Source organism: Anguilla anguilla, chromosome 7 (genome assembly GCF_013347855.1).
Source record: "Anguilla anguilla isolate fAngAng1 chromosome 7, fAngAng1.pri, whole genome shotgun sequence".
Taxonomy (NCBI): Eukaryota; Metazoa; Chordata; class Actinopteri; order Anguilliformes; family Anguillidae; genus Anguilla; species Anguilla anguilla.
Window position 1 is genome coordinate 9,607,033 of NC_049207.1, and position 27,374 is coordinate 9,634,406.

Consider the following 27,374-nt stretch of genomic DNA (forward strand, 5'->3'; position numbering starts at 1 on the left):
CCTTTTAGCAGCCTTCTGGTCTATAGATCCCAGAACACCCACACATGTTGTAACTGGTACGTTGTAGTTTACCATCACAACTGTCTTTATTCATTTACCATAGTATGTTACCTGATACAGTGTATTATCTGTAAAATTACTGATTCACACATATTGTGTCACTACCAATATCTGTCATCTGTTTGAATGTGGTCTCAAGATTACTTTCACATATTCTGTCTGACAGCCATTTCTGTTACCAGGTACCAGTGTATCATATCTGTCCCATTTTGTGCCCTCTCATGCATTTGTACTGCGGTACTATGCGATACTGGTAAGCTAGTATATCACCTTTTTTTGCATTACAGTATTGTATAATCAGTCAGATCTAATTTCACAGCACTTTCATCTCCCTGTTGACTACTGCCATTCTGTCTCCCACCTAACACGTGTTAGTTTGCCTCTGTGTGAGTGAAGGGCACAAATCTCAGATTTCCATCCGCAGATGTTCAAGACAGTGGAACAGTTTTTCCTTTCTTTGTGTTGTGTGTAAGTGCATGAGTATGTGGAGACACCCTGCAGGCCTAGATTGACCAATAAAAAAAGGTAAGCCTGTTTCTGAGAATGAACTTATCAAATGCTGAGATCAGGAAATAAGCAGGATATGCTGAAGATAATATTTATACGAAGACGATTTGACAATCTTTGGTTAAATTTCAAATGTTCAAGAAGCTGATGTGAACTGACATGTCATATCTCTTTATTTATAGCCCTTTTGGGTCTTAGCAACATGTATATTCCCATGTTTCAATTACCATCTTAATTTCATATAATTGCGCATTTTCTCTGTAAAAAAACTAGGATAACTTCAAACATCACATGACTACAATTTTATGGACCAATTTCATGTGTAAAAATAGCTAATATCTATGGAACGGTCATCAAACACATGTTAAACAGAAGATCAGGTTGATGTAGGGTTAAATGAATGAGTGGCTCACTTGAATGCTAACGCTAGCAGCATTCGAGATTCCTGTTCTAAAATGTCACAGTACAGCTTTAGTGCTATCCTTAATCCCGCATCACGCATGAAATTAAACTGGTGTAAAGTATGAGCGATATATTGACCATGCCTCCATTTAGGTTACAGGTCCCACAGTAGGAGACCTGTCAGACTGGCTGGCAGGCAGGCAGGTTAATCTGCATTTCCCTTGACTCCCAGTCCGAACTGCTGCCTCAGCGTTACGGTCTTTGATCCTTGTAGATCTCTGGGTTCTGAGAGTGTGAAGGACGTGAAATCCAATTTCCCTGTGTCATAAATATTCATACTTAATCCTTCGCTGGAAAAAAAAGTAGAATCTATTATATGGAATCTAAGACCGCGTGCGTCTGTAGTGTTGCCAGGGAGAGGGGTTCAGATTCGTATTCTGAATTTTGAATATGTTTTTCACTTCCCAGATCCCTGTGACCAGTAAACAGAGTGGTAATCCCTCGGGGAGCCTTGCGTGTCAGCACGGGGGGAATATTTAATATCACAGGGCCAGCGTTCACCATGTGTTACCCCACGGCCTCGTTTTGGATCAACAGCTGCCGTGCTAAAAACATCATTGCCAACACACCCCAGCAGATGCAGTCACGCATCCTCGTTATTATGCCCACACACACACACACACACACACACACACACACACACAAACAGATACATTTGCGTCCTAGAAAATGAATCAACCCACATCTTCATGTTCTTGCCTTCCAAACCCACATACTGTACGCATTGAAGTGGAATGAGTGGAAAGGACTCAATACTGTCAAGGTCGGGCACTCCAGCCATTTCCAATACAGGTCATTTCATGAGGTCGAGATCTTATTCGATGGCAGAGGTCTTTCAGTCAGACCCACTGGCCTGTGTGATGAAAGCTAATGACGGTAAAATGGACTGATTGATGCAGGTTGTATACACGGACACACAACACACATTACACAGTCAATGCTGTGTAGAGAATTCAAGCATATTTTGAAATAATGCATGCAGTGTCTTCCTGATTGTGTTCACCGTTTAATTTCATGTAGATCTCAGAGTTTTGGTAAATGATTAAGGACCTTTTACTCAATCAGTGACAGCTCTGCTGGTGCACATGCTCACCACATCATTATGAAGTCTTAAACATCTCATTAATTCTCCTGCCTTTTAATCAGAATGTGCCAGACTGTGTTGACACAGGAACCACATTGGACATGTGAGGCATAAACTGCAAGAACTGTTTCATGGCATAAACTGCTTCAACTGTTTCACGGAACGTTTCCATACGATCTTTAACATCATTAGATAATCAGAGTATAACTAAAATGAATTTCGATGCCACACAAAAAATGGTTATCTTGGCGACAGTGTGAAATAAATGTCTAATACAAATCAAGGAATGCGTCGGATAATGACGGATCCCTTTGCACGTGGACTAACGCAAATTTTATGAGCTCAGACCTGCTCAACCAACACTGATCTTCAACCTTGAGTCCCTTCCCCGGGAGGAACAGGGAATGCACATTAGCATTAGCAATTTGGCGGCTCTATGTCCGTTTGAAGCAGATGTGCTCATTAAGGGCCCTTTGATTCGGGATAAGGACATTCAGAATGAAAAGGTCGAGGAGATAACATGGACGTTGAGTCTTCAGTTAGGGCTGTGTAGGAGACGGGCAACGGGACGCTCGGAAAGTGCACTGCTCTTTTTCTCAAGCGCAGGGGTGGGGGCTATAGAGGGGGAGGCAATGTGAGAAAGTCTGTTTCCATGGGGACCGCTTTTTTCCTTCTCCGTTTCCTGCCGAGTCTTACAGCCCCACCTTTTCTTGTTATTTATGCAGTTATTCTTATTGTAGACTTGTCTGTGATAGAAATAAGAATGTACCCGGCAAGCCAACTCTTAGTGCTTGTGTCATACGGATGACTGAGCAGTGACCACCTCTACCTCTTACTGATATGATGGGTACACTGGGTGGCTGTTGGCGAGCTGACAATTGGTGGGGCAAAAAACATTCTTTTAAACTGGTTAAATTGGTTTCAACCAGTTTTTATTAATTTTCCTTGATTAACAAGTGTGCCAATAATCTGACCAAGCAATTGAAAAGTAACACAAATAGAAAAATCAATATTAATCACCGAGTACACTTAATGAAAAAAGAAATACCACTCTGTTAACCACCGCATTAGCTTTCAGCACAACCAGCAATAACAAAACCTGCAATCTTGCAGATCTTCGCCATGAATATTCTCTGAGTATGAGTACACAGAAGGAAGAGGTCTACAAATGTATCCACAAATAATGATGATAAAATGTGCACAATTTTTCTAATGAAATAATAATAAAATTGCCAAGAAAAATTATTTTATTACTCCCAAAATAACATCATTAAGGAGAGCTGGCTATATCTGATGGTATTCAGTATTTTGTGAATTAATCGCTGCATTGATAATTAAGGGAAATGACTGAAAGCAGGTCCAGACCAATAATCAGTTTAAGGGGAAGTGTTCCACCCCACCAGTCCTCAGCTCACCAACTGCCACTGGTAGGAGATGCCATCTTTCAGACATCTTTCTGACCTCACCACTGATTAATATCTACTGACATTTATCCAAATTAATGAAGTAAATAATTACTTTGACCCAAATGTTTAACCCAAAATCAACTCAGAAGTGAACCATGCCAGTCCCAAGAACAACTGTATCTTGCGCTCCTGTAGGTCCCATACACATTTTTATATATGCTTGATATAGTTTAGTATATTGGTCTATTTTACAGGGACCTTGCACAACATAGTAGTTGCACCAGAGGTTGCCGAATAAAAATGTCTCATTTCATAGACCGAATCAACTCATTTTAAGATAATGAAACGGAAAGAATCACAGGTGTATTGAACACCTGAGTATAGGTCCAAATCAGGAGGAGGGAGGTAGGGCCTGTAATATCTCTCAATGAGCCGGAGAGATGTGCACTGGAGCTGTGCAGATTTCCTAATAAACACATCCTTCATGGGGCCATTGTTCTCCAGCTAATCTGGGATCTGCACACCCGGGCCTGGCCTTCACATACAGGCAATTTACTGAGATACGCGATAGAAGCACAGGTCACAGGCGAGATGAAAAAAAACAAAAAAAAAACAGGTAGTGCTATCTCAGGATTTTAATGAGTACCCAGCATGCACCTTGCTAAAATGCCGGCAGATCACTCCGTCCAGTCAATGGCCCGTGACAGTGGGAGCTGGAGGCACAGAGGGAGAGCTGTGACTGTAGGGATGGAGAGGTGGAGGGATGAGGAAGGGAGGTAGGGAGGGAGAGACTGGGAGAGATACACTATCTTCTCATCGCTGTAGACACACTGAACATTTCTCAGGACCTATTGCACTCCTCTGAGCAGAGGGAGGATAATTGACTGTTCCTCTCTGACCTTGTGTGTTTGGACAAATAAATTTCAGTGTGTGTGTAAGAGAGGGAGAGGAAGAAGCTGTTAGACTGGTTAGTGGTTACAGTCTAAATGGAGCCACTGTTTTCCAGCTGGTAGTGTGCTGTAGCCCCTAATTAAATGTGCAGTTTCTGTAATGACACAGCCGATAACGAGGCCCAGAGAGGAACTGACTCAGTGTGTTTCGCATTAGTCTCCTGCAGTAGAGAGCAGGCTGTGTGTGAAACGCACACACATCCTCTGCAGAGCCCTGCACCCTAAAACTGTGCACCTGTCTGTACGGACCAGCACCTAGGCCCAGTCCCTTCAGTCACTCACCTGGAACGGGACTCAAATTCACGTCAAACGCAGGTAAAGTTGTGTTGAGGTGTGGAGGAAACGGTAACCAGGCAACAATGCAGCTCAGGACCCTCTCCCACAAAGCAGGATCACTGAGTAAAACCCGGAACCCTCTAGAACACCCGCAATCTAGAACATGGACTGAAGTAAAAAGAGCTGCTCCAAGCGCAGTTGTCAAGCTAACTCAGTAATCCAGCTTAGTGAAATACCCCCCCGGGGCCGTGGCTGAGTTTGAGCTCACTTCCTCTCTGTCTGACCCAGAACGCAGTCCTCTCTTCCAGCAACGACAGCACGTTCCTGTTCCTTCAGCCCAGCCCTGACAGAACGATCCTGCTCTCAGCCACGAAATGTCTCTCCAAACTACACAAACGTCAGGAAATGAAGTCTGTAGTTTGGCCTGCATAAGAGGATAACGTGCCTGCCATGAAAATATAGAATACAAAAAGTGCCTTCAGAAGGATCTCCTTCCTTAAATTCAAAGATCTCATTCCATTCAGAATCATTTTAGTACCGTTTTAGGTTTTGACAAACGTGTCCTGACGTTTATGAGGTACTCAGGGAGAGCCGGTGGCACAAAATCTGCATCCACGCAAAGCAGCTTATTACTGTCAGAACTTCTGTTTCTAAGTGAGGGATAAACTCTAAACCTGACTGATCGATATTGCCCTCGCTGTTCTATACAATGGTTAATATTCTGTTTGATGTCCGTGTGTATATATGTACGTTACACCAGTGCATTATTGGACATGTAGTCTCTGGATACAAAATGGGGGGTACTCAGTACACTGATGAATAATAGGGGACGTGTGACACATTGACTCTCAGCTGTTCGTGCTGTTCTGACACCTCGCCGGGGGGTTGAGGGGTGGGGGGGGGGGGGGGGGGGGGCAACGCGGCTTCGCGCCGCAGCTGACAGCTGGGTGTGAGATCAGGCCGGCGGTAAATCACCCCGCTCCAGATGTGCCACAGCTCGTTTCGTCTCTTCGGCGACGGCCCCTGAGTTTGAGTGACGGGCCGCGCGTCGGCAGCGGGCTGGGAGGCGAGCGCGGTACAGGCCTAACCCGCCGCGCGCCGACGCCGCACAGACAAGCTGCGGCACGCGACACGCTACACGAGCCTGCCGCCGTAAAATCCTGCTCTCCACAGACCTGCTGGCCATCTTTCTTCACATGTAATGCAGCACTGTAGTGAATTAGGCAGCATACACAGGGCTCTACAGAGCTCCCATTTTAGCATCTTTTGCTACTGATAATTGAAGTGGGCTAACTGGAGAAGTAATAAGGACGGAGTGTAGCACAGTGGGTAAGGAACTGGGTTTGTAACCGAAAGGTCGCAGGTTCGATTCCCGGGTAAGGACACTGCCGTTGTACCCTTGAGCAAGGTACTTAACCAGAATTGCTTCAGTATATATCCAGCTGTATAAATGGATACAATGTAAAATGCTATGTAAAAGTTGTGTAAGTCGCTCTGGATAAGAGCGTCTGCTAAATGCCTGTATTGTAATGTAATGTAATGTAATTGAGGAGGACATATACTAATCCTAAATTTTTCTATTTAGGAGCACGTGCTCCGTGGAAAAAAATGTTAGTGTAGATCCTTTGCATAATAAATTAATAAGAATTCATAATAAATAAATAAACAAATAAGGAGCATTGCAAACAGTGGGCCCAGAACTATTAGTACAACAGTCAAACCAATTAGTCTATAAGCCCGTGACAGTAGGTTTATGAGATGTTAGATTTGCTATGAAGAACACAGAGGAGAACGCATCACCAGGACTCTGGGAGGCTGACAGTTCCAGTCCCACATCTTTTTAATTTTCATTATTCTTACGAAGCTGCAGCAGCTGAGCGTTTCTCCGCTGCCGTGCCGATTCTGACCCTCCGGCTGTGATTTTTTACACAGCTCACGGAGCCGGTGCCTGAGCGATGGTGAAGGGCATTACCGTGCCTCCCAAAACGCTGAAGTTTTATCGAACCGGGCGAAACGCACAGTGCGGGCAAGCGGCCTTGCCGCACGGTTGAAAAATGACTGCAATAGAAAAAAAATATCTCCCGTCCCAGTATTGATCAAACTCAGCACTGCTCAGCTTATTGATTTAATAAGAGAGAGACTGCTCCCAGAAAAATACAAAGCCTTCTGGGTAGAATCTGTGTCTCACAATACCCTTTCCCGTCAGCGAGACTCGCTCCCTTTGGCCCCTCCCCCCTTGCCACCGACAGTCTTCATCTTTTTCACACTTTTTCTTTAAGCCCACAGAGCCGAGAGGCTGCTCCACTAAAGCCTGATTTACTTTCCGTACTCTTTTTGAGGGCTTAGCCAGTATTGCTTCGAACTCGGTGATTTACGCTGAGTAGATCTATCACTGCCAAATCACCTCCCTCTAGAACAGAGCAGAAAATGCATGTTTTCAAATTGAGGTGTTCAGCCTGTACTGAACAGAACTGATGGGTCCATTTACATCTCCCTAAACAAGCCAACGGAAATAAATCCTGGTCTGTGTTTTGCTCTGAGCTCCAGCTATTCTCCAGATCCAAATCTGGGTAAAATTATTCTTTCAGCTGATTGTACAGTTATTCACATACCACTGAAAATTCCAAGGGATCTGATTCACATAATGTTGAGAATTCCCAGAAAATTCCCACTCAGAGCTGCCCTGAGTTGCCTATCCTGTCACATGACCAAGGAGAGGGGCATGGGAAGTGAGCGTGTCCTCCTGAAACCTGTGACAGCACTGGGAGTCTCTGTCACTGCTTTCGGGTCATACTGGGAGAGTTATTGTCCCTCCACACTCCTACCTGCCATGCTCCTATTGCCATGCTGGGTGAATCATTTCAGGGGTGACAGTGGCATCTGTTCTGTGTTCTCCCGCCTTGGCCCGAGGCCACTGAGCTCTGTACGCAGGGAGTCACACTGGCACGCACGGTGCTGTGAACTGACAGGAACCAATACTTGGCTGAGCCCTGGGGAAGAGATAGGAAGCAACACTGCCAGGGTCAGCAGGAGGGGGAGTGTTAATGTGGAGGCACTGCTCACCGCTGCCAGGAACCAATGTTTGGCTAGCTTCCCTATCAAGGGGAGCATAAAAACTTGGGAATACATACTGTTTTAGTCTGCAGCCCACTCCCACTCTGTTGATAGTTCCTGTATCTCGTCTGAATGCAGTATTTCTGCACCAGACCTGCACACAAACAGCATCTCTCATCTTCACATCAGACAATTTATACCCTAAATAAGCAGGAAGTAGCATTTATTAGACCTGAACTTTGGCTGCATGCTGAGTACCAAAGGCTTCTCTTTCTTTCGGTCATATGGAATTATTCATACTGTACTTCTGACCTGCACTGCCTTTAGATCAGCTATGAATTATGGCCCATTTTTATAACATGGCAACAGCTAAAAGGTTTGCTGCATTTTGTGAGTTATCAAGGTGTCCCAGAGGGCAAGCAAGTGTATATGATTTGCAGTATATAAAGATACAACCTATATCTATCCTAGCGGACTGGACTTGTTACTTCAAGGTTTGTATGGAGAAAATAGACACAGTAAACTTGTCGCATTTTGCTGTTTCTCCACAATAACAACATCTCTGCGTGTGACAGAACGCATTTTTAGCCCATTTTTATCCCTCTAAAACTGAAAGTTCTGAAAGACGAGTTGAAAATGAAATAAAATGTTGAGTCACGGGTGAGGCTGTGAAGCAGAGAGATTCCAGTTTCTCTCACTCGGGTGGACTGGCTGCTTTAGACTGTTCTGGAATAATGAACTCAGCCCAGTTCACTGTGTGTGTCTGAGGCTGGAGAGAGACTGTGCTGCAAAGCCTGAACGGGAAGCGAGCTCTGGGGAGCCATCACGCGTTTGTGACGACGTCCTCACGGACGTCCGCCAACACCCCCACTGCAGCGGGCCGGGCGCTGAATTCCTCTGGAGCCAGACGCTCAGGTAGTTTTAATTACCGCCGCTCCTGACAGTGATTAATTGAGAAACTGTGACTAATGTGAACATCAAGTGAACCTTTTTTTCCAAGCCAAAAAAAATGCTGCGCCCAGGATACCTGTCTAAATATACACCGCACAGGAGAAGGGCTGATTCTGCTCTGGCACACATTCAGGCTTTCTAACTTCAAGCTGAAGGACCACAAAAACAAAACAAACAAAAAAAACTACATAAGCAACTTTTTTTCTTGGATCGCAGTTACTTTTATTAATCAAGCATAAGCACAACTTGGGGAAGTGATCTTAGGATTGTTTAAGTTTACATCCAAGAACATTTTTTATAAACGTGGCCCCTGAACTTTTCACAGGGTGGAAAGGTTTCACTGTGAATTCAAGGTCCACTAATGTCTGCTCCGTTGGTAAACATAGTGAAACTCAGCAGGGAGTGGTCTTTGCCATGTCAGGACTCCTCGCCATCCATTTTGGAACTCCACAGAGCGGTGGTGCTAACTGGGGCACAGACACAGATCACATGGTTGTGTTTCCGAATAATAATGGGTCACATGTGCCCTGGTGTTCTGCTTCTTCCTGATTGCCCACTGCCAGGCTGCATGACCAGCTACATCATCAGATGGCTCGACAGCAACTTGCGAGTGAAAACAACCTGAGATACACAATTACTACCCAAAAAATGGACAGCTAGAGGGACAATGAACAAGTAAAATTGTGCAAAGAAGAAGATAAATTATTATTACAATTATTATTATTATTACAATAAATTGAAGCAATGTGTATATCTGTATTTGCACCGATTCTGTAGGGGCCATCGAAAACGATCCAGTTCCCACAGTATTATTAAAACTAGCACACAGTCCTGTTGGGGGAAATGGGAAAGCAGTGCTTTACACAGGTTTATATAAGGTCACATTTTTATATATAACTTATACAAGTCTTCATCCTGGAGCCCCTCCTTCCATGCTTCGTCCATTTCACTGCTGGTTTTCCCTCATGTTCAGTAACATTTCTTTTACAACACAGAAGCAGGGATAATGGTGGGTAACTGACACCCTCTCTTTGATTGGTTCAAATCAGTCAATCATTAAATAAGAAATTAGCTTAATTGGTTCCACGCGGGTTGAGAGCATTAGGACACCTCACTTGCATCTGAGCCTCTCGAAAAGACGACAACCAGCACTGTGCAGCTGTTTTTCCGTATTTATTTCAGCATTACATCACAGCCACACCAGGACAAGACCAGACTTTATCGTTATTCAATATAACAACAAATAAGCTTTTAAGTTTCCAATTTTTGGTATACCATTTATTCTTTCACAGAACATGAGACCCATGAAAAGATTGAGTGATAAAAAACAATTTCTCACAAGTACTTTATTTAAAGTAAAAAAAAAATTCACAAAAATCTAGGGTGCACCATTTGGCATTTTCCTGAGAAGAAGAAGCTTAGTGGTCACATTTTTTCATAGACACAGAATCTCTCTGGACTGAGGCCATACAAGGAATCCGTTCAGACCCGCTGTCAGTCATCGAGGTGTCAGATGTCAACCAAGTCCTCTGTGCGAAGCAGGATTGTCTGCGCTTGCATAGAACATCCAGTCAAGGTCCAGCTGTTCAGCCATTTTAATCACCAGTCACACTGACATCATTACCCCTACTCCTAACCTTAAAGGTATCGAATCCCTAACACAAACACTACACCTTGCTGCAAACTCAGCTGACATCTTCTGACATTGATCGCTTTTGGTATGACACGGGGGAACCAATCAATGTGTCCTCCAAATCCTCCCAGAGATTAAGGCCTTACATATAAACACGTATGTTCAATTTCCAAAACTAGAATTTTGGAGCAATTTCTTTAAAAAATTGTTTAAAAATGTTTCAATAATGACACAGACGGGAGCTGTGTTCGTGCAGTTCATTTCACAAACCAATGTTCCTCCTCCTAGGGCTGAATATGAAATGAGTCTCCATACTTATTTTAGAAAGTACACTAAAGTTTTGTAGTTTCGTATAAAAAGTTACATAAACGCAGTAGTTATGTAAAACATTTTTGTAGTGCAATCAAATTACTCAATGTTTATTTTTTATTACATTGCATGGCTTTTTTTATTGAAACCTGATTCTCACTGTGGGTTAAAGAGTTACGGAGCAACTCATTAAACAAGATAGAAAAGGGACCGTTAAACTGTAGATTAATAAAGTAAATGCGAAAAATGCTAATCAAATAACCACCCTGGTTTTCCCATGATATAAAACACCCAAGCGCATGTGTGAAACCTCATTTAGTACCACGTGAAAATCATTTCTCTCGAAAAAACGAATTTTCACAAATCAGCAAATAACCTGCTAATAAGGCCACTGGATTGCACATGGTCAGCAGATATATATAAAATACCAACATATATTCATCAAGCACACAGACTCCCCTCCCATGCATGCATGAATCAACACTGAGCCCAACGCAGGCCTTACTGTAAAACATTAAGCCGCGTGATGTCGTCCACATTACAAAGTGTTCCGGAATGATCTTCACAGTGTGCAGAGTACTTGGATATCAGAGGCTCCCCTCAATCCACCTTTCTCAGGACGTACAGGATTCCGATGGTGTCGATGGTGACGAAGGTCTTGAAGTCAGGCGACACGTGAATCCCCTTCAGATTGGTTCCTGTGGTGTAGAACGTCTGCAAGGCCTCCCCGGTCTCCAGGTCCCACCACTGAAAAAAACACCAATAAATCAAGCAATCAACCTTTCATTTGTTTAGAAGCCCCTGAAATTAGGCTGCCACCATGAATATAATCAATTTGAGCCAATGTGGAAAATTATCCTGACCACTTATCAGGTGAAGTTCTGGGAAGCAGCAGATGAAATAGAACAGAGCATTAACACAGTGAAGCAGAATAAAACGCACAGTCACGGTTATACTCATATGAAATGGGCACAGAGTGCAGCCCCTGATCTCCACCCCCTCAGTCCCAGTCGTTCGGTGTCTCAGCAGGTTCCGTCTTCCGACTTCCGACTTGATCGCACTCTAATTAAAAACACCCCGACGGATTAATTAACTGCCCACCCGTCGCGCGGTCGTGTGGCTCGGCATCGCCATGGTGATGGATGAAACGTCCCGGCGGATCTCCGGCACGGGTCAATGAGCTCCCCGATTAGCCGGAATCAGTGCCGTCAGAATGGATGAATGGAGGATGGAACACAAAGAAATAGCCGAAACAGTCCAAGCGTCCGCTGAACCAGAACAGTGTCCTCTGCTGGCAGTTCATCAAAGGCACCGATGACTTGAATGACATTCCCTCACACACAGCACATTTATATTCCCTTCCCACAATTCCCTGGGTGGTACCCATGTGTCTGCTTCAGGGGAACCTGCAGTGCGGAAGATCAGAGGCTGGGCCAATTTAAATGGGCCTTTTTCTAATTACGAAGACACAGTCATTTTCAGTCCCAAACTGGTTAGATTCAGTATTCCAGCTAGAAAATGAGGTTTCATGGTTAACAGATGAAATTATCAAATGTGTGATCTGAAGAAACGCAACAATTTTTACTGAAACTAAACTCATTACAAAGAAGTCAACATTTTTGCACCGAAAAGCATGCTTTTCCCCAATTAACACGTTTCTGGAGATGATAAGCACGAGCAGCCTCAATTTTTTTGTCTGACGATCTGCAACTTATCACTTAGGGTGCGCGTTCTTTATTTAACCGTATAAACCAATCAACAGCAATTGTGCTCAAAAGCAAAATAGAAATATTTCACATCAGTGTGAAAGCACATTTTTTCATGGTTGAAGAATCCTTACTCTACCATCTTTAATTCCAGCAGTGTAAATCTGACTGTGTCAGCATTGCATGTTCAGTGAGAAAGGGGCTCAGCAATTTCTCTGTCAGTATGGGGACTGCCATGTGATCACAAAGCTCTGGGTTTTGAGGGAAACCTTTAACTGCATCCATCCATTAGCTGTACCCGCTTATTCCTGATCGGGGTCGCTGGGAGTGCTGAAGCCTATCCCAGCATGCACCGGGCGAGAGGAAGGAATATACCCTGGACAGGTCGCCAGTCTATCGCAGGAACCTTTTAACTAAGGACAGGGCAATTGAAGCACTTCACATAATGTCAAGTTGTATAAAAGCAAGTGATGGCTCTTTGACCAAGGTTCAGGTGGAACAGAGCGACTGCTTTTGCATTTTTGCTGAGTTTCCACAGACGTGCTGCAGACACCCCGTGACACACCCGTGACACACCCCGCTCTCTACGCCAGCTGTTAATAAAGTGTGAAGGTCTTCAGCTGGCGAATTTAGTTTTTTTTTTCTTTTTTCCCTTCGTGCGAGCGTGTGTGAACACTTTCTACAATGTCCCTGCAGGGGTGAATCGTCTCTCTTTCCTTCAGGTTTAAATTTATCTGAAATGACAGAGACTGAAGATGAAGTGATTAGGCCCCTTCTCATGGTTTATGAAGGGCAGTAACCTCCTTCCAGGGCAAACAAATTGGCTGATTTAGTGCCCATTCTTCTTTGTAAAATCACTCACAGTAACAGCTAAATGGAAAAAAAACCCCCAATATATTCAGCGGCGCTGTTTATGTTCTGTATGTCCTTTTGTACTCACACGTTAAAAACTGACACGTACGTACATATACTAGACAGCGCAGAAAGAGTTCGATCTCCTCCAAGACCTTCCTGCGGAATTTGTTGCTGCACTAAATCTCCAATGCTGAGGTACTGCAGAAGGCAGGCTAAGCGTACTCTTCCAATAAGCTGTTATTGTGTGGGGGGGAAGGGCACAGCAGAGGACGTATTAAAATTCCGGGGAGTCTCCTGTTCCATTCCACAAAACAAACGGCTGCTTTAACCAAACTGATTCATCCATTCATTATTCCGATGCGCACAAAACTCGAACGCTGATGGGGCGTGTTGGGGGAATTACGGCATCTCCTCCAGCAAGGATTTCATCTGAACTTCAAGTGCCCTCTCGAAAGATGTTTGCCTGAGCTCCGCAACACAACGTCTCTCTGTGGTGGGTCGGGAGCTCGCACCCTGAAGCTGACGGGTTCGAAACCTGTGTGGGACTTTTAAATGCGAGCCCACGAGCAACGCGTTTAAACCCAACCGCGTGAGCAAACAGCCAGCCGCACAAATGAGCGGCGTGTGGAATGTAAGGGCGTGCAGGCAGTCCCTCGTGGCTGCGTATCACGCAGGTGGCTGTGCCGTATTTGCTTATCTGTATTCTGTGCTGGTATCCTCTAAAAGCTCTGCGCGTGGCCTTGGATAAGGTCACTCGCTAAACTAACAATGTGATGCAAGGTAAAGCTCATTACATGCAGCCGGGAAGTTCCTCCCACCTTTTTATTTTTCTTCTCTGTGACAGATTCCTGCAGCAGTGCACTGTCTTCTGTGAGCATGCGTGAGGCACATCTGTGAGGGACCGCTGTGAGTGTGAGGGGCTTCTGTGAGCTGAATGCCACAGGTGTGAGGTATTTCTGTGAGTTGAATATTGCTGGTGTGAGGTACTTCTGTGAGTTGAATGTTACAGGTGTGAGGTATTTCTGTGAGTTGAATGTTGTTGGTGTGAGGTATTTCTGTGAGGGACTGCTGTGGGTGTGAGGTATTTCTGTGAGTTGAATGTTGCAGGTGTGAGGTATTTCTATGGGTTGAATGTTGCAGGTGTGATATGTCTGTGCATCACCCCAACACGGGAAACTTGTTTCTCACTTGAACATTCCCAAAGGAGCAGAATCACTGGAAGGAGGGTTAGTCAGCATCCTGGTGCAGATGCAGGCGCCTCAGTTCAGACCAAAATGAGGCCACTGCTCCATCTTCCCTTATGACGCGCAGAAACTGCAGCTCTCGCCTCCCTGGTGTCCAAGTGATTCATTAATCATAGATCTGTTCATGCAGATAAATGTGTCTCATTTGCATTCAACCAGTTAACTATTACATTCTGTTCAGCAGGGCAGCTGCTACCCAGAGACAGAGCAGTGCGCCCCCTATCTGCAAATAGAGTGAACTCACCCTCGGCAGTGCGCCCCCTATCTGAACATTATTTAATTTTGTGCTAACGTGGTCATTTTCTATTTCTAGGTTATAATGACTTTTATCCATTTACTAAGGACTTTTTTCCATTTCTAGATAGAAACAAACAAACAAAAAAACCCACTAAGGATCCGTACAAAGGCACAGCACTCTGATCTGCAACACGCACAACCTTATGCTTCGCTCCTCGCCGGTCAGAGGGGGGTTAAACGCGAGGGGCATTCGGGCTGCCCCGGTTCAGACCGACGCCCCCGATCTCGAGATCTCCAGCGGGGCGCGGGTGTGCGTGCGAGGCTCAGCGTTACGCAACCTGGAGATGTCCTAGAAGTGCCGGCTGATATTTAATAATTCATAAAGCCCGGGCCTCCTCCCTGCTCCTCCCCGAGTGTTTTTCGAGCCGCCCGTCATCCGCCCTCATTCCCCACGCGCTCCGGGAGCGGGCCCCGACTGCGCTCTGTCCTGCGGCGAAGGGGTTGCGGAAGGTTCCGGAAATGTTAATTGGTAAGAGGGTACTCGCAGGCCCAGCAAGGGGTTCACTGGCCAGTGAGACCCATCAATGACTGTCAATAAAATACCTCCTGCCTGCCAGAGCCGCCCATAGGTGGTTTGACTGCTGTGGCAGGCACGGTAATAGCAGCACGTCTATGCTCCTTTGTATGAGGAGAGCCAAGAGGTCCATGGCCTTGCCAAATACATTAAAAAGTACATTTGGATCAGAACAGAGACACAAATTCTGGGTAATAAAGGGCAGTCAAATACTGACCCAGGGTCTTATAAAGCCTACTGGCACCCAGCTCTTCCTGAGCAGACACCCAACTCCTCCCGTTGGCCCACAGCCAGAAGAGGGAACAGCTCCAAGGACAGGCCTCTTTTGTATTCCTCCCTCCTCTCTCTCTCTCTTCCTTTCTCTCTCCTCCTACTCGTCCCTTTCTTTGCTTCCCACTGTCCTCTTCTGTTCTCCCTCAACGTTTTAGTGCATTGCTCTATTTTTAAAAAAAGGAAATGAGCAACAAACTCTGGGCACCAAAGAAAGGGGAGCGCTCATTGAAAAATGGGCCGCCATCGCCGCCAACTACACTGAACTCAAATTGGTGGTGACCTTAAGAAAAGGCATTCATTACCGAAAAGGAAACTTCATCTAGTTTTAAGCGATGCGAGCACAAACTTAATAGTTCCTTGGCGCAGCAGGTAGGAAGAAACACCTGCCAGCCATTTGTTGGTAGCAGCACAGGTAGCAGGAGAAAGCCAATGCATTTTACACAATGATACTACATGAAGCTGAATGTAAACAGGCCAATAACCTTGTTCAAGGGTGCAACAGCAGAGTTCAAGCCAAAACTCAAAAACCTGTAGCCTTCTGGTTCCTTCTTATTACTAGAAGTAATAAGTCCACCCCCATTAATGCACCAGTACCAGTGGAGATTTAGTTGGAATGAAAGCCAACCTGCATACAGCAGTTAGACAGGGTGTGCTCGAACCAATTTGTTTCTTCACTGAAAGAATCAAAATGGAACCTTTTACTCAAACGTTCCTGAAACATGGAACGTGAACAATGATCACATGACCACTGCCCCTACTGCCCTCTTTGCCCATACAGCTGATTATGGGTCAATCCCAGAGATAAAACCTCATCTTGGGAGAAAAAGCTGAGTGCTTGCGGGAAGAATCCATCGACACGGACACGCTCCAGTTCTCCAGAAAGAATTCTGTTTTTTGCAGATGCGAAAATTAGATCAAAACCTCGTTCCCTGAAAGAGACTAATTCAGGTGGAATGTGGACAAACATGAGATGTGGGATTACTTCAGAAAAACCACCGGGCCATCAGTGGAGTGCAGTGGTCTAGTTTAGATACAAGTCAATAAAGCCCAGTACTGAAAACTGCCAATCTTCAACCCAGTTAAAAACCGAGAGTTTTGCACTGCAACAGATTTCCACCCTCAAATTTAACAGGTAAACTATTACATATACAGTTGCGCATAATGTCACACATTCAGTTTCTTTTTAAAGGAGAGAGGGACATCCTCCACCCTCCGTTTGGATTTTATTGGTCCAACTGCAAACTATTTTTGAGCGAGGTCTGGTTTTTGAAGGGCAGGACAGCCACTTAAGAGAACGGGTTTATTTTCGTAACAAAGTTACAGCACTTTCTTTAAAAGGTAAAAATGGGGCGACGTTTTGAAAGCGCTGCAGGTCAATTCAGGTTAAATCCATGGACCGCAGAGGGTGACAAGCACAAAACAAAGCATTCTTTGTTCTTTTTTGCCTTCCGTTTTTAACCGGATAGGAATTTTTCTTTTCTTAAATCTCTGAAATAGGCGCAGGGTTATAGTAACCATATATCACTGGATGGATATTGTTACGAGGATACAGAGCAGTATTGTTTTTAAATTTGGTTTGTATGAACAAAAGGAATACAATATATTCCCATTTACTAAGAAACTGTGGTATTTCTGTCCATTGGCTAAAAGCAATATTCTTAAATACAGAATACTGTTGAGGTGTACAGTTAGCCCTGTCAACCAATTTAAAAAACAGGAGTTGATTTGATCTAGTCGGTTGGTGTTTTCCATTTTGGATGCACTCAGTGCTGTTGGCTGGAAACCAGTTTTTTTTTGCTTAACATAACTTGCCAACAGTCTAGCAGAGTCAGATGGGCTGTTGGAAATTTACCCATCACCAATTTTCATTTAACAGTAGCTATAAAAGGATGCTTTCCTTGAGATGATACTGTAAACTGTACCCTAAAACAAAAGCTGTTTACAATAAAGACAGGGCACTGTTGTTAGGGCCAGGGTTCCCTCTGCACCCAACTCATAGCCAAAATGTGCATATAAACTCCCACTGAAGGGTTGCTTTCTCTCAATTTTCAGACAAAAACCAACACTATGCTAGTAGATTTAATGACCCAGATGTTCATAATTGTGCATTCCCTCTTCTCCAGAGATCCAGTATCCACATAACAGGTTTGACAAATTTAAGATTAAATACATTAATCAAATTTCGTCTAAAATTACACACACAAGAAAAGCAGTAATTGCTTAATCAATCAAATTAACATTAATTGCTATAGCCCTATTGTGTCTATACAGAAAGACACACTGCACTATGCTACTACAGCTCTGTTACTGACATTTTTGACAAGCTCCTGAAATTGCTACTCGCAGCTATACATTTACAACCAAAAGGAACTTTTTCATTTATTTATTGATTGACAGGTCAAGCTTTAAAGTCGTAAAAGGTTAACCGTGTCCGTTTGTAATTGTGTAGTGGGGGAAACGTAACCAGAGAGAGAGAGGGAGAGAGAGAGAGAGAGAGAGAGAGAGAGAGAGAGAGAGAGAGAGAGAGAGAGAGAGAGGGAGAGAGAGAGAGAGGAGAAGGGGGTAAAATCAATAGCGAAGACAGTAATGCACAAACATTTTATACGGCGTTGAAGTCTGAATGGCACTGTAAGCTCTGAGCGTGTTGCAGCCGGGATAAAAGCCAATAGACCCACACTTAATAACACAGACAGCACAAGAGCCTGTCACTCAAAGACTTACTGAGACTGACAAGGGATCAAGGGGATTGGACAAAGAGAGAAGGGGCGGAGACAGAAGAGGGGCAGAGAGAAGAAGAGAGTGGGGGTCAAGGAGAGAGAGAGGGAAGAACAGATAAAAGAGCAGAGAGTGAAAAAGATGGGGGGGGGGAAATATTATTTCCAAAGAAACTTCAGATCAGTGTTAAATCAGTCCCCCATGTAAAATGTTTGTGTGTCAGCTGGTCTAATTAGCACTAAACTGTGCACCGGAAATTGGATAAACATCTTATTGTGCGTTCCAGATAGACTCCCAGGCCTTAATGAGACACAGAGGGCTTAGTGGAATTATCTCTCAATGTAGCGCACTGTAGACGCAACAATTCCCAGCTCCATATTTCAGGCAAACAGTGAGGCATCTGTTCGATGCTCTGTAAACTCGTCGAGTGTGTTCCACATCTCGCAGGGTTGGGCGATGCAGCTGGTGTGGGGAAGAAGTGGCACACGTCCTATTGAAATGGGAGTTCAACATTGGAACTCAATCAGAGTGGGCTGAGAAATACTTGATAATGTATTCAGCTCTTTTCAACTGAGGATTTGTACCACTGCGAATGTGCGGAGAGAGACCGAAGTCACACAAACACACTGTACTGCAGGCCTGGGGGGGAAGATATCTTACCTGCACACGCGTGCACACACAACACACACTCACGCACACACATACGAGCACTCGCGCGCACACACGCACACACACACACACACACACACACACACACATGCACAACTGTGTAGGGAGCAGAGACGAAGTGTTAAAAAGAGGGGAAGAAAAAGAGGGAGGGAGAGCAGGACAGAACAAAGGGAAAGAAAGGGAATAAGGACGGAGAGAGGAGGGGAGGAGCGAACAGCGTGAGAGAGGAGGGAGAATGCACTGGAGACGGCAGCGAGCATGATGCACTTCCCTCATCCGCCAGCCCGGGACCGAGAGAGAACACAGAAGGCCGTTTTTTTACCCTAATCACGCGCGCGGTAATGCCTTTCTGTTATTCCAGGCGCCTGAGGAGCCATCGCCCGCCCAGCACCCCCACCCCCCCACCCGACCCCCCCGCCCACCCCGGGGCAGAAGCGCTGATGTTGGCGTCACCCGGCGCTGGCCAGGAGCGGCGTGATCCCTCACAGCCTCGTTAATGCCCTCCCGGAGACTCTAACGACATTAGAGGTGCGCTGACGAGCAGTCAAACTCGCCCCGGGAGAGAGAGAGAGCGAGAGCAGGAGAGAGAGCAGGGGGGCATTAAACAGATTTACGATCGCCATGGCCACCACCGCTCTGGGGCTAACGCGGCGCCGGCCTGCCGCATCAGCACAAAACACCGCGCCCGCCACCGCTCCGCTCGCTCCCCCCCCACCCCCCCACCCCCCCACCCCCCCACCATCCAGGCTACGGGACGCTGCCCATTAAGCCAGACGAAACAACAGGACGCCGGCGGAAAGGAAAACAAGGAAGTAACGGATTTAAACGCCCCGGCGTGCTTATTTATTCTGTTTACGCTGCGGCCGAGGCCGCCCTTGATGGTGCGAGAGCAGACGGCTAACGAGGCCGCTGGACGGCCGGCCCTGCCCAAACTCTGCTGCTCTGCGTGTGGCTGTGCCACGCGGTCTGCGGTAGAGCTACATCCAGGCTGGCGCACGGCTGGTAACGGTCTCATCCAAGGAGGGAGACGTCTACCCTTCCCAAAACCACAAGAGCATCCCCTAGGGGGTCTAGTGCCTGTTGTGACTGCAGCATACATCGCGGAAGAGAACGGAGGGGGATCAGGAATCCGGAAACCCTGGTCCGGGAGGGCCTGGTTTTCATTTTCACCTTGAAATCAGCAACCGATCCAAACCCAAGAAACCAGGAGAGGCGAGTTACCTGTGCGATGCACTGCGTCAATTGACCAGTTTAATGCTGAGTAACAATGAAAACGAGCACACTTCTGGGATCCCTGGAGGAAGTAGCCAGAACGTATCCACCAATTACAATCTGCGTTGTTGTACTGCTTGTTACCAATGTTCTCCATGACCGGCGCAGCTCCTTTGTTAAGTAGAGTGATGTCATGACTGTGAAGCCTTATCTTGATTCTATTATTCCAACAATATACTGAAGGTATTATTACCACACTTCCAGAAGGCATTGTAACCCAATTTCTGCATCTATTCTGAACACTCCATGAAGTATTATTTCTCATTTCCTGTGTATTTTTAACATTTCAGTAGACATGAAGTAATAATCCTTCAGGAATTTTCAACATAAATGCAAGAATTGAGAAACACTTCCTTTGTTCTATGTCCCTGACGGCATTCTACTCCATTTCTGTATTTATCCGGAACATTTCAGAATGATTATTACTTTATGATTTCTGGATTTCATAACAAAGGAAGCAATTCTTGCATTTGTGTTGAAAACTCCAGAAGGCATTGTTACTCAATTTCTGCATATATCCTGAACGCGCCATAAAACATTATTACTCATATGTATGCTGAGCATTCCAGAAGGAATCTGTGCTGAAAATTTCGTAAGGATCACTACTTGCTCACTGTGTGGGCTGAACACAGTCTCCCAAAGGAATTTTAACTCGCTGTCGGTGTGGACCATCCCCAACAAGACTACTGCTCGCCCCCTGCTGGTAGTTGAAGAGCATTTCAAGTAACATTACTACTTGCTTACAAGGAAACTGGCATGGTATTGAGTCAGCAATACGGACACATAGTAAGTCAGGGAACTGGGCTTGTATTCCACCTTGGAACGGCAGAGGTTGAAGGCAACTTTTCCTGTAAATACTCAGCTGCTCCATAAACAAACCACATGAAAAACGGAAGCCACATACACTGGCAGCAACAAGGGTGTCTGCTAAGCTAATAAACAAAAAGGCATTGTTATAAATGGCTCAGTGTGTGGTGTGTGGTAGTTAAAAACTCCACACCAGAGGCTCGGGCGTGTGCTCCGCTCATTTCGCTCAGCGCTCTGAACGGAGAGAGGAACGCTGGCGGCCGGTTAGCGGGAAACAGACTCAGCGCCAGAGCGCCGGAGACTTGAAGAGCAGGAGAAATGACAGCAGACCCCGCGTGGAGGCCCAGTGTGGCTGGCTGCACTGCAGCTGCACATAAAACGGCCCCTGAGATACTGTCGGGAGCGGGGGGGGGGGGGGGACAGAGAGAGAGAAGGGGGGAGAGAGAGAGAGAGAGAGAGAGAGGTGGGGGGGAGAGAGAAAGAGAGAGAGAGAGAGGTAGAGGGGGGAGAGAGAGAGAGAGAGAGAGAGAGAGAGAAAGGGAGGGAGGGAGAGAGAGAGAGAGAGAGAAAGGGAGGGAGGGAGAGAGAGAGAGAGAGAAAGGGAGGGAGGGAGAGAGAGAGAGAGAGAGAGAGAGAGAAAGGGAGGGAGGGAGAGAGAGAGAGAGAGAGGTAGAGGGGGGGCGGGGGAGAGACAGAGAGAGAGAGAGCGCGAGAGAGAGAGGTAGAGGGGAGAGAGAGAGAGAGAGAGAGAAAGTGAGAGAGACAGAGAGAGAGAGAGAGAGAGAGGGAGGGAGAGAGAGCCTGACCTTTAGGGAGGTGATAACCTGCCTGTGCACAGACCTGTCTTTAATGCCAGACCGTGACACACATCAGGCCACAGTCTCCTCACTAGAGAACAAAGGGCTGTTTTTCCACAGGATAACAGCACACACAAATCTTCCATAGAACAGAAAGCGATGTCACAATGTCACAAAAAGACAGCAAAGGCAACAGAAAACTATTTGGCCCATACTCTTACTCTGATTGCCCTGTCACATGACCACACAGCCCATCTGTAGTTCTTCTGCGCGCTATTACAGCTCACCGCCGGTGCAGACCACAGAATCGGACCGCATTTCCCTCGCAGGGCGCTGACAGGCGCTCAGGCAGACCGATCGATGACCTACCGTCACCGCCGCGGAGGCCAGCGAATCAATCATCATTCATTTCCATCCGCAACATCCACACCGACTGATCCATCATCACAAACCACTGCATGATCTACACGGGCCGGTCCATCAGTCATCGCATCACTGCGCCCACTGAAGGAAGCCCCTCTCCAGCCTGGCGGGGAAGAGACCGCGCTACGCTATGCTACGCTATGCTACGCGCTGCGATGCCTCGCAAAGCGCTAATTTAAGCCTTTCGATCTCGTTAAAAAACAAATCATTCCAGCGCGCTCGTTTGCGCTGAATTTCTCCAGTCTTTACTGACGACTGCCAGAATAAACACTGAATAATCTTCACAAGGTAACAAGTTAAACCTGATGGAGAGCAAGAGAGAGGAAGAGAAAGGAGGGGATGCAGAGGGGCGAAGGAAGGAGAAAAAAAATAAGCGGGCAGAATCGTTCATCGTGGATTAACTAGGCGGCGAAAACGACGAGGTTCCTTTCAGAAATAATCGGATTTTTCTCGGGGGGTGAAGAGGGGTTGGGTGTGCAGGGGCAGATCGATCGCACGGTAACGCGAGCTCACCGGAGCACTGCAATGAAATCATCTCGACCCATCGCTCTCAGCGTTACCTCATCGGGTTATTAAGGCGGCCAATCGGACGGCGGCTTGCCGTGACCTCGCGGTGACCCGTCCTCCCGCGTCGCCGGCGGTATCGGAGCCGGGATTTACGGTCCCGTTTAATAAAAGACACGGAGCATATCCCCGGCGCCTCTCAGGAGATGAACAGCGGGAATTAGGCGCTGCCAGAGGCCGTAATACTGGCCTAGTGGTCTCATTGATATGCTGCGTTCAACGTAACCCCAGCCAACCGGCTTCCCTGAAACGAAACAACCGTGTAAGGTTCTCACTGACATAGAATCTCATTAACCACGGTTAATTGGCCAAAGTTCAGCTGCAACACCAGTTTTCTGGTGTCTCTCTGACTCTGACAAGCTACAATGACACCACACTGAATGGAACATCCGTTTACTGGTCTCTGTGACACAGTGCTGTGTCATAATATCTATTTACTTATCTCTCCAGCAAACATGCTGGATGGGAACATCTGTTTACTGTTACTCTCTGATATACCAGCAAACGGAGCTTGGTGTAAAAATGGTCTAAGGGGCGTCCACGCTGTGTAAACTATTAAACTCTCCAACCTGCTGAGTCACTCAATAAAACATAAAACTGCTGATGGTCTCAGACACACTATTTGGTGGCACCTGTTTGCCAGAATGTAATACCCATCTGCTGTTCCCCTTAGCATCCAGTAATGGGTGCAACCGATACTAATGTGTAGATAATTCCAACCCTCTCTGCTGGGTATACTATCTTGGCATAAGCGATCAGGTCTTTGTCTGGGTGTGTGTGTGCGTGCCTGCGGACGTACAGTATGTGCAAATGTTTCCCTTGTAAAAAAGTGTGCAAACATATCTTTTTCCGGGGGGGTTATACTGATATTCTGTATCCACTGAAACTCTTTATGCCAGTATTAGTGTCATAGTGATTAATGTTTCTCTGTTCATGGTCACGTACTACATTTTCCGCAGACAATTTCAAGGTTGTTATAAGAATACATATAATAAGATTGCGGCCATTAATTCGATCATAAACCTTCCAGGAAAGCATAATGTTCCCAATGCTTGGCAAAGCGCGGTCTGAAGTCCTGAAAGATGAAAAAAGGAGTTATTAAATCTAAAATATATCCTTGCCTCACGGTTAGCGGCTAATGTATGAACCCGACTCCTGTAATTTAGTTTTAATTGCACGTGACCTTTGCTCATCAATCAAATACACTTTGGCACGCTCACAAATTAGACAAGACAACCAAATTAGATGGACAATTCTGGAACATTCAAAGCAGACCACAGTTTAGATCGTTTTTCTGTTCTTTTCGGAGGCAGGGGAAGCCATAAAACAACGCAAAGAGCGGCAAATCAACATTGCAGCTCAGTAACTGGTGCATATAACTCATACAAAACAGAGCAGACCTACTACACACACCTACCAATACACACGGAACGCAGTTTCTGGCCTGAAGCCAATGACAGGCGGACATGGGACGGTCATATGGAATGATGTCACTGCAGTTACACTGGTTTGTCGATTTATTTGAACTGGAACAAGAAGCCAGTTTATTACTGCACACAGGGCACAGTGGTGTTGTTCTCACACAAGCAGAGGGGTTACGATTGGACTCTAAGGAGATAAGCTATACATCGTGCATTTATATAAAATCACTAAGGAAATGCATTTACTGTATGTCAGCTAGCACTGAACAAGCTAGCATTTTCACAAGCAATGCAGAAGCATTCTTTTTTATTTTCACTGGCGATTCGAGAGATTTCTTTCATTTTCCAAAATTGTGTCCAGATGGGACTTTAATACACAGGAAATAAACCCCGTTGGCATTTTAAAAATATGACAGCACAACTACTCCAGGTGATCACCCCTATATACAACCCGCCCCACCTTAAATGTAGTTTGTACACTATGTGCAAGATGGCGGCCATTATGTTCTGACAGGAGAGGTGGCTGTTTTGTTTGAACTATTTTTGACTGGGCTGTACTCTTTTAATAAAATATGACCATGGCTGGACAGCCCATGCGCATAAAGAATATCTCCTGCTCCCTAAGCTGATTTCTATGAAACGCCCTTGCTGTGTGACAGCTAGAACTATTTGAGCTGCCAACTTTGATTTGAGGGGGCTGGCCAACCGCCTTAGAGGACTGTATGTGACTGGCAAGCCTGAGGATTGGCTTTTAAAAAAAAAAAAACCTGCGAAAGAATTCAGGGCTCTGTGTATTCTTGCAAATCGGAAAACAGAAAACTGTCATATTTGTTCTTGTAACGGTTCAAAAACAATATTTTTGTGTCCTAGCCAAGGTAGCGAAATAGCCTTTTGTCAGCCCAATATAAAATGTGTATGTGTATGTGTGTGTGTGTGTGTGTGTGTGTGTGTGTGTTTGCGTCTGCATGTGTGTGTTTGTGTGTGCGTGTATGTGTATGTGTGTGCGCGTCTGTGAGTGTGCGTGTGTGTGTGTTTGTGTGTGTGTTTGCATGCATGTGTGCGTTTGCGTTCTGAGAGATAAATAGCGCAGTGTGATGCCGCCAACACCGCTGAAAAGCCCTCACCCCCCCGCACCCCCCCCGCCCCACCCCCCTCACACCCCCCCTCACAAATCCCCCCGCAGCCCATGTGAGGGATGTGAAATGAGCTTCTCCACACAGGCAGAGCATCCCGGGCTTCGGTGTGCGACGGAAGCCCCCGCGTGAGCGGAATGTTCCAGAAGGCAGAGGACAGATGGGAGAGGTGCAGGAGAGAGAGCGCTGTTCTATTTGTGTTTCCCCTCTGCTGCGGCTCTCTCTCTCTCTAATACCGTTTCACCAAATAACCGCGCGGCCAGGCCGCGGCTAACTGACACCAGAGCCCCGGCTCCTTCCGCGGTAAATACGGCGAAGGAGGGCGGGCGGGCGGAGATGGGCCGCGTTCGGCTACCAGGGCGGTGCGGTGGAGCGAGGTCCCGTTAGCGCTGAAGAGAAGCCCACGGGGGGAGAGGCGCGGGGACTGCGCCGCGGATCAGAACCGAACCTCCCGATCCCTCACAGTCTGTGGCAGGACTCTCTAATGCGCAGTGCGTCGCAGTCCCCTGCAGTCAGAGCGACGCGGGGACCCGCTCGCGGCGAGATCGCGGGCTAGCGCTGCGTCGCAGTCCGCCGCGGTTGGAGCGCAGCTCGAAACAGACAGCGCGTCGCAGTCTCGCTGCAGTCAGAACAGAGCTGCGCTCACGAGGGGAATCGCAGGGAATCGCAGCGAGCAGCGCGTCGCATTCTCGCCGCAGTCACGATGCTTCAGAGCTCCTGTCACACTGCGGAGTGTGTCTCACACGTTCAAGCAGCTCTTCAGAAACTTTCCAATCTTAACTCAGCTCAGAACTGAGCACCTCTACAGAACCAAGTGAGCCAGGGAATTGCTTCTGTCCGTCTCTTAAAAAAAAACCCAGCTCGGGGAGAGAAAGACGGATTAGAGCAAGAGTGTTCGCTCCTCCATCAATCGAAACCGGCCGGCGTGGGTGCAGGTTCTTGTTCCAGCCCAGTACAGAGAGACCCGATTCGACCGATCAAGCTCGTGATCGAAGACCGTGATCAGTTAATTATTCAAATCAGGTGTCAGTGCTGAGCAAACAATACCAGCGCCCACACCGACCCCTTTCGGATAAGATCGGACACCCCTGGATTAAAGTGAGATGTTTGCCAATGGGTGCATTTCCATGCAAACCAACACTCCAGTTTACCCCAATTATAGCAATGGACAGGTTATTTAAACTGTCATGTAACTGCCTTTATCTGATTATCTTTATCGGAGTAAGGTCATAATGTGCATATTCAAAACCCAATAAAGACACCTGCATTTTTCCCGTCTTTCCATTTTTTGGTGCATATAAACGCGTTACTGATGTCATTCGTCTTCTTCATACGCTGATTATGGAATTAACGAATCATATAAACGTGGCTATTGGAGAAAAACTCATATTCATGTTTGCACAATCTAGTTACCGGCATAAACCGATTATTCCCAATAACCGGGGTACTGGTGTGCTTGTAAACGTAGCCAATGCTGACGACAGGTGTTGTCAGCGACAGGTGGAAGGGCGGAGCCTCACCTTGATGTAGCCGCCGGTGGACACCAGCGTTCGGCTGTCTGGGGAAAAGTGCAGGTCGGTCACCCAGCCCCCGTGCAGGGAGTCCAGGGAGTCCTTGTTGCCAGGGGAACAGATGCGCAGCAGCGAACCGTCCAGGGCGCTCCAGAGCTGAGGGAGATGGGAGACGTGTCACACACAACTACTACTTCCTGTGGACCAGATTCTTTATTTGTAAATGGTGCCTACAAGCCAAATGCTTTGCATACGCTATTTATAAAAGACAGAATGCATAAGATGCATTTCTCGCATGAAAACATGCTTATGTATTTCTATAATTTATTATTCTCTTACTAGTGGTCGCTATGCTGACACAGGGCTGATGATGCAGACCAGGAACTCTTGTGACACCAGTCACAACTTTCGAAAAGCTTGAAGCATACTTTTTCCTCTCAGTGATCAAAGGGCCAAGAGTTTGTACCTTAAAATCCAGCTC

General features: G+C 46.3%; 1 protein-coding gene across 2 annotated transcripts in view; it reads right to left on the reverse strand.

Moving 5' to 3' along the window:
• Positions 1-9,907: 9,907 nt before the first annotated feature.
• Positions 9,908-27,374, reverse strand: part of apaf1 (apoptotic peptidase activating factor 1) — a 41,773-nt gene continuing 24,306 nt past the window's right edge. For both annotated transcript variants that reach the window (XM_035426161.1, XM_035426160.1), the window contains 2 exons: positions 26,903-27,049; positions 9,908-11,439 (listed from right to left, as the gene is read on the reverse strand). In XM_035426161.1, the coding sequence (XP_035282052.1) occupies positions 11,293-11,439; positions 26,903-27,049 (294 nt within the window). In that variant the 3' untranslated portion in view covers positions 9,908-11,292. The remainder of the gene's footprint in view (positions 11,440-26,902; positions 27,050-27,374) is intronic.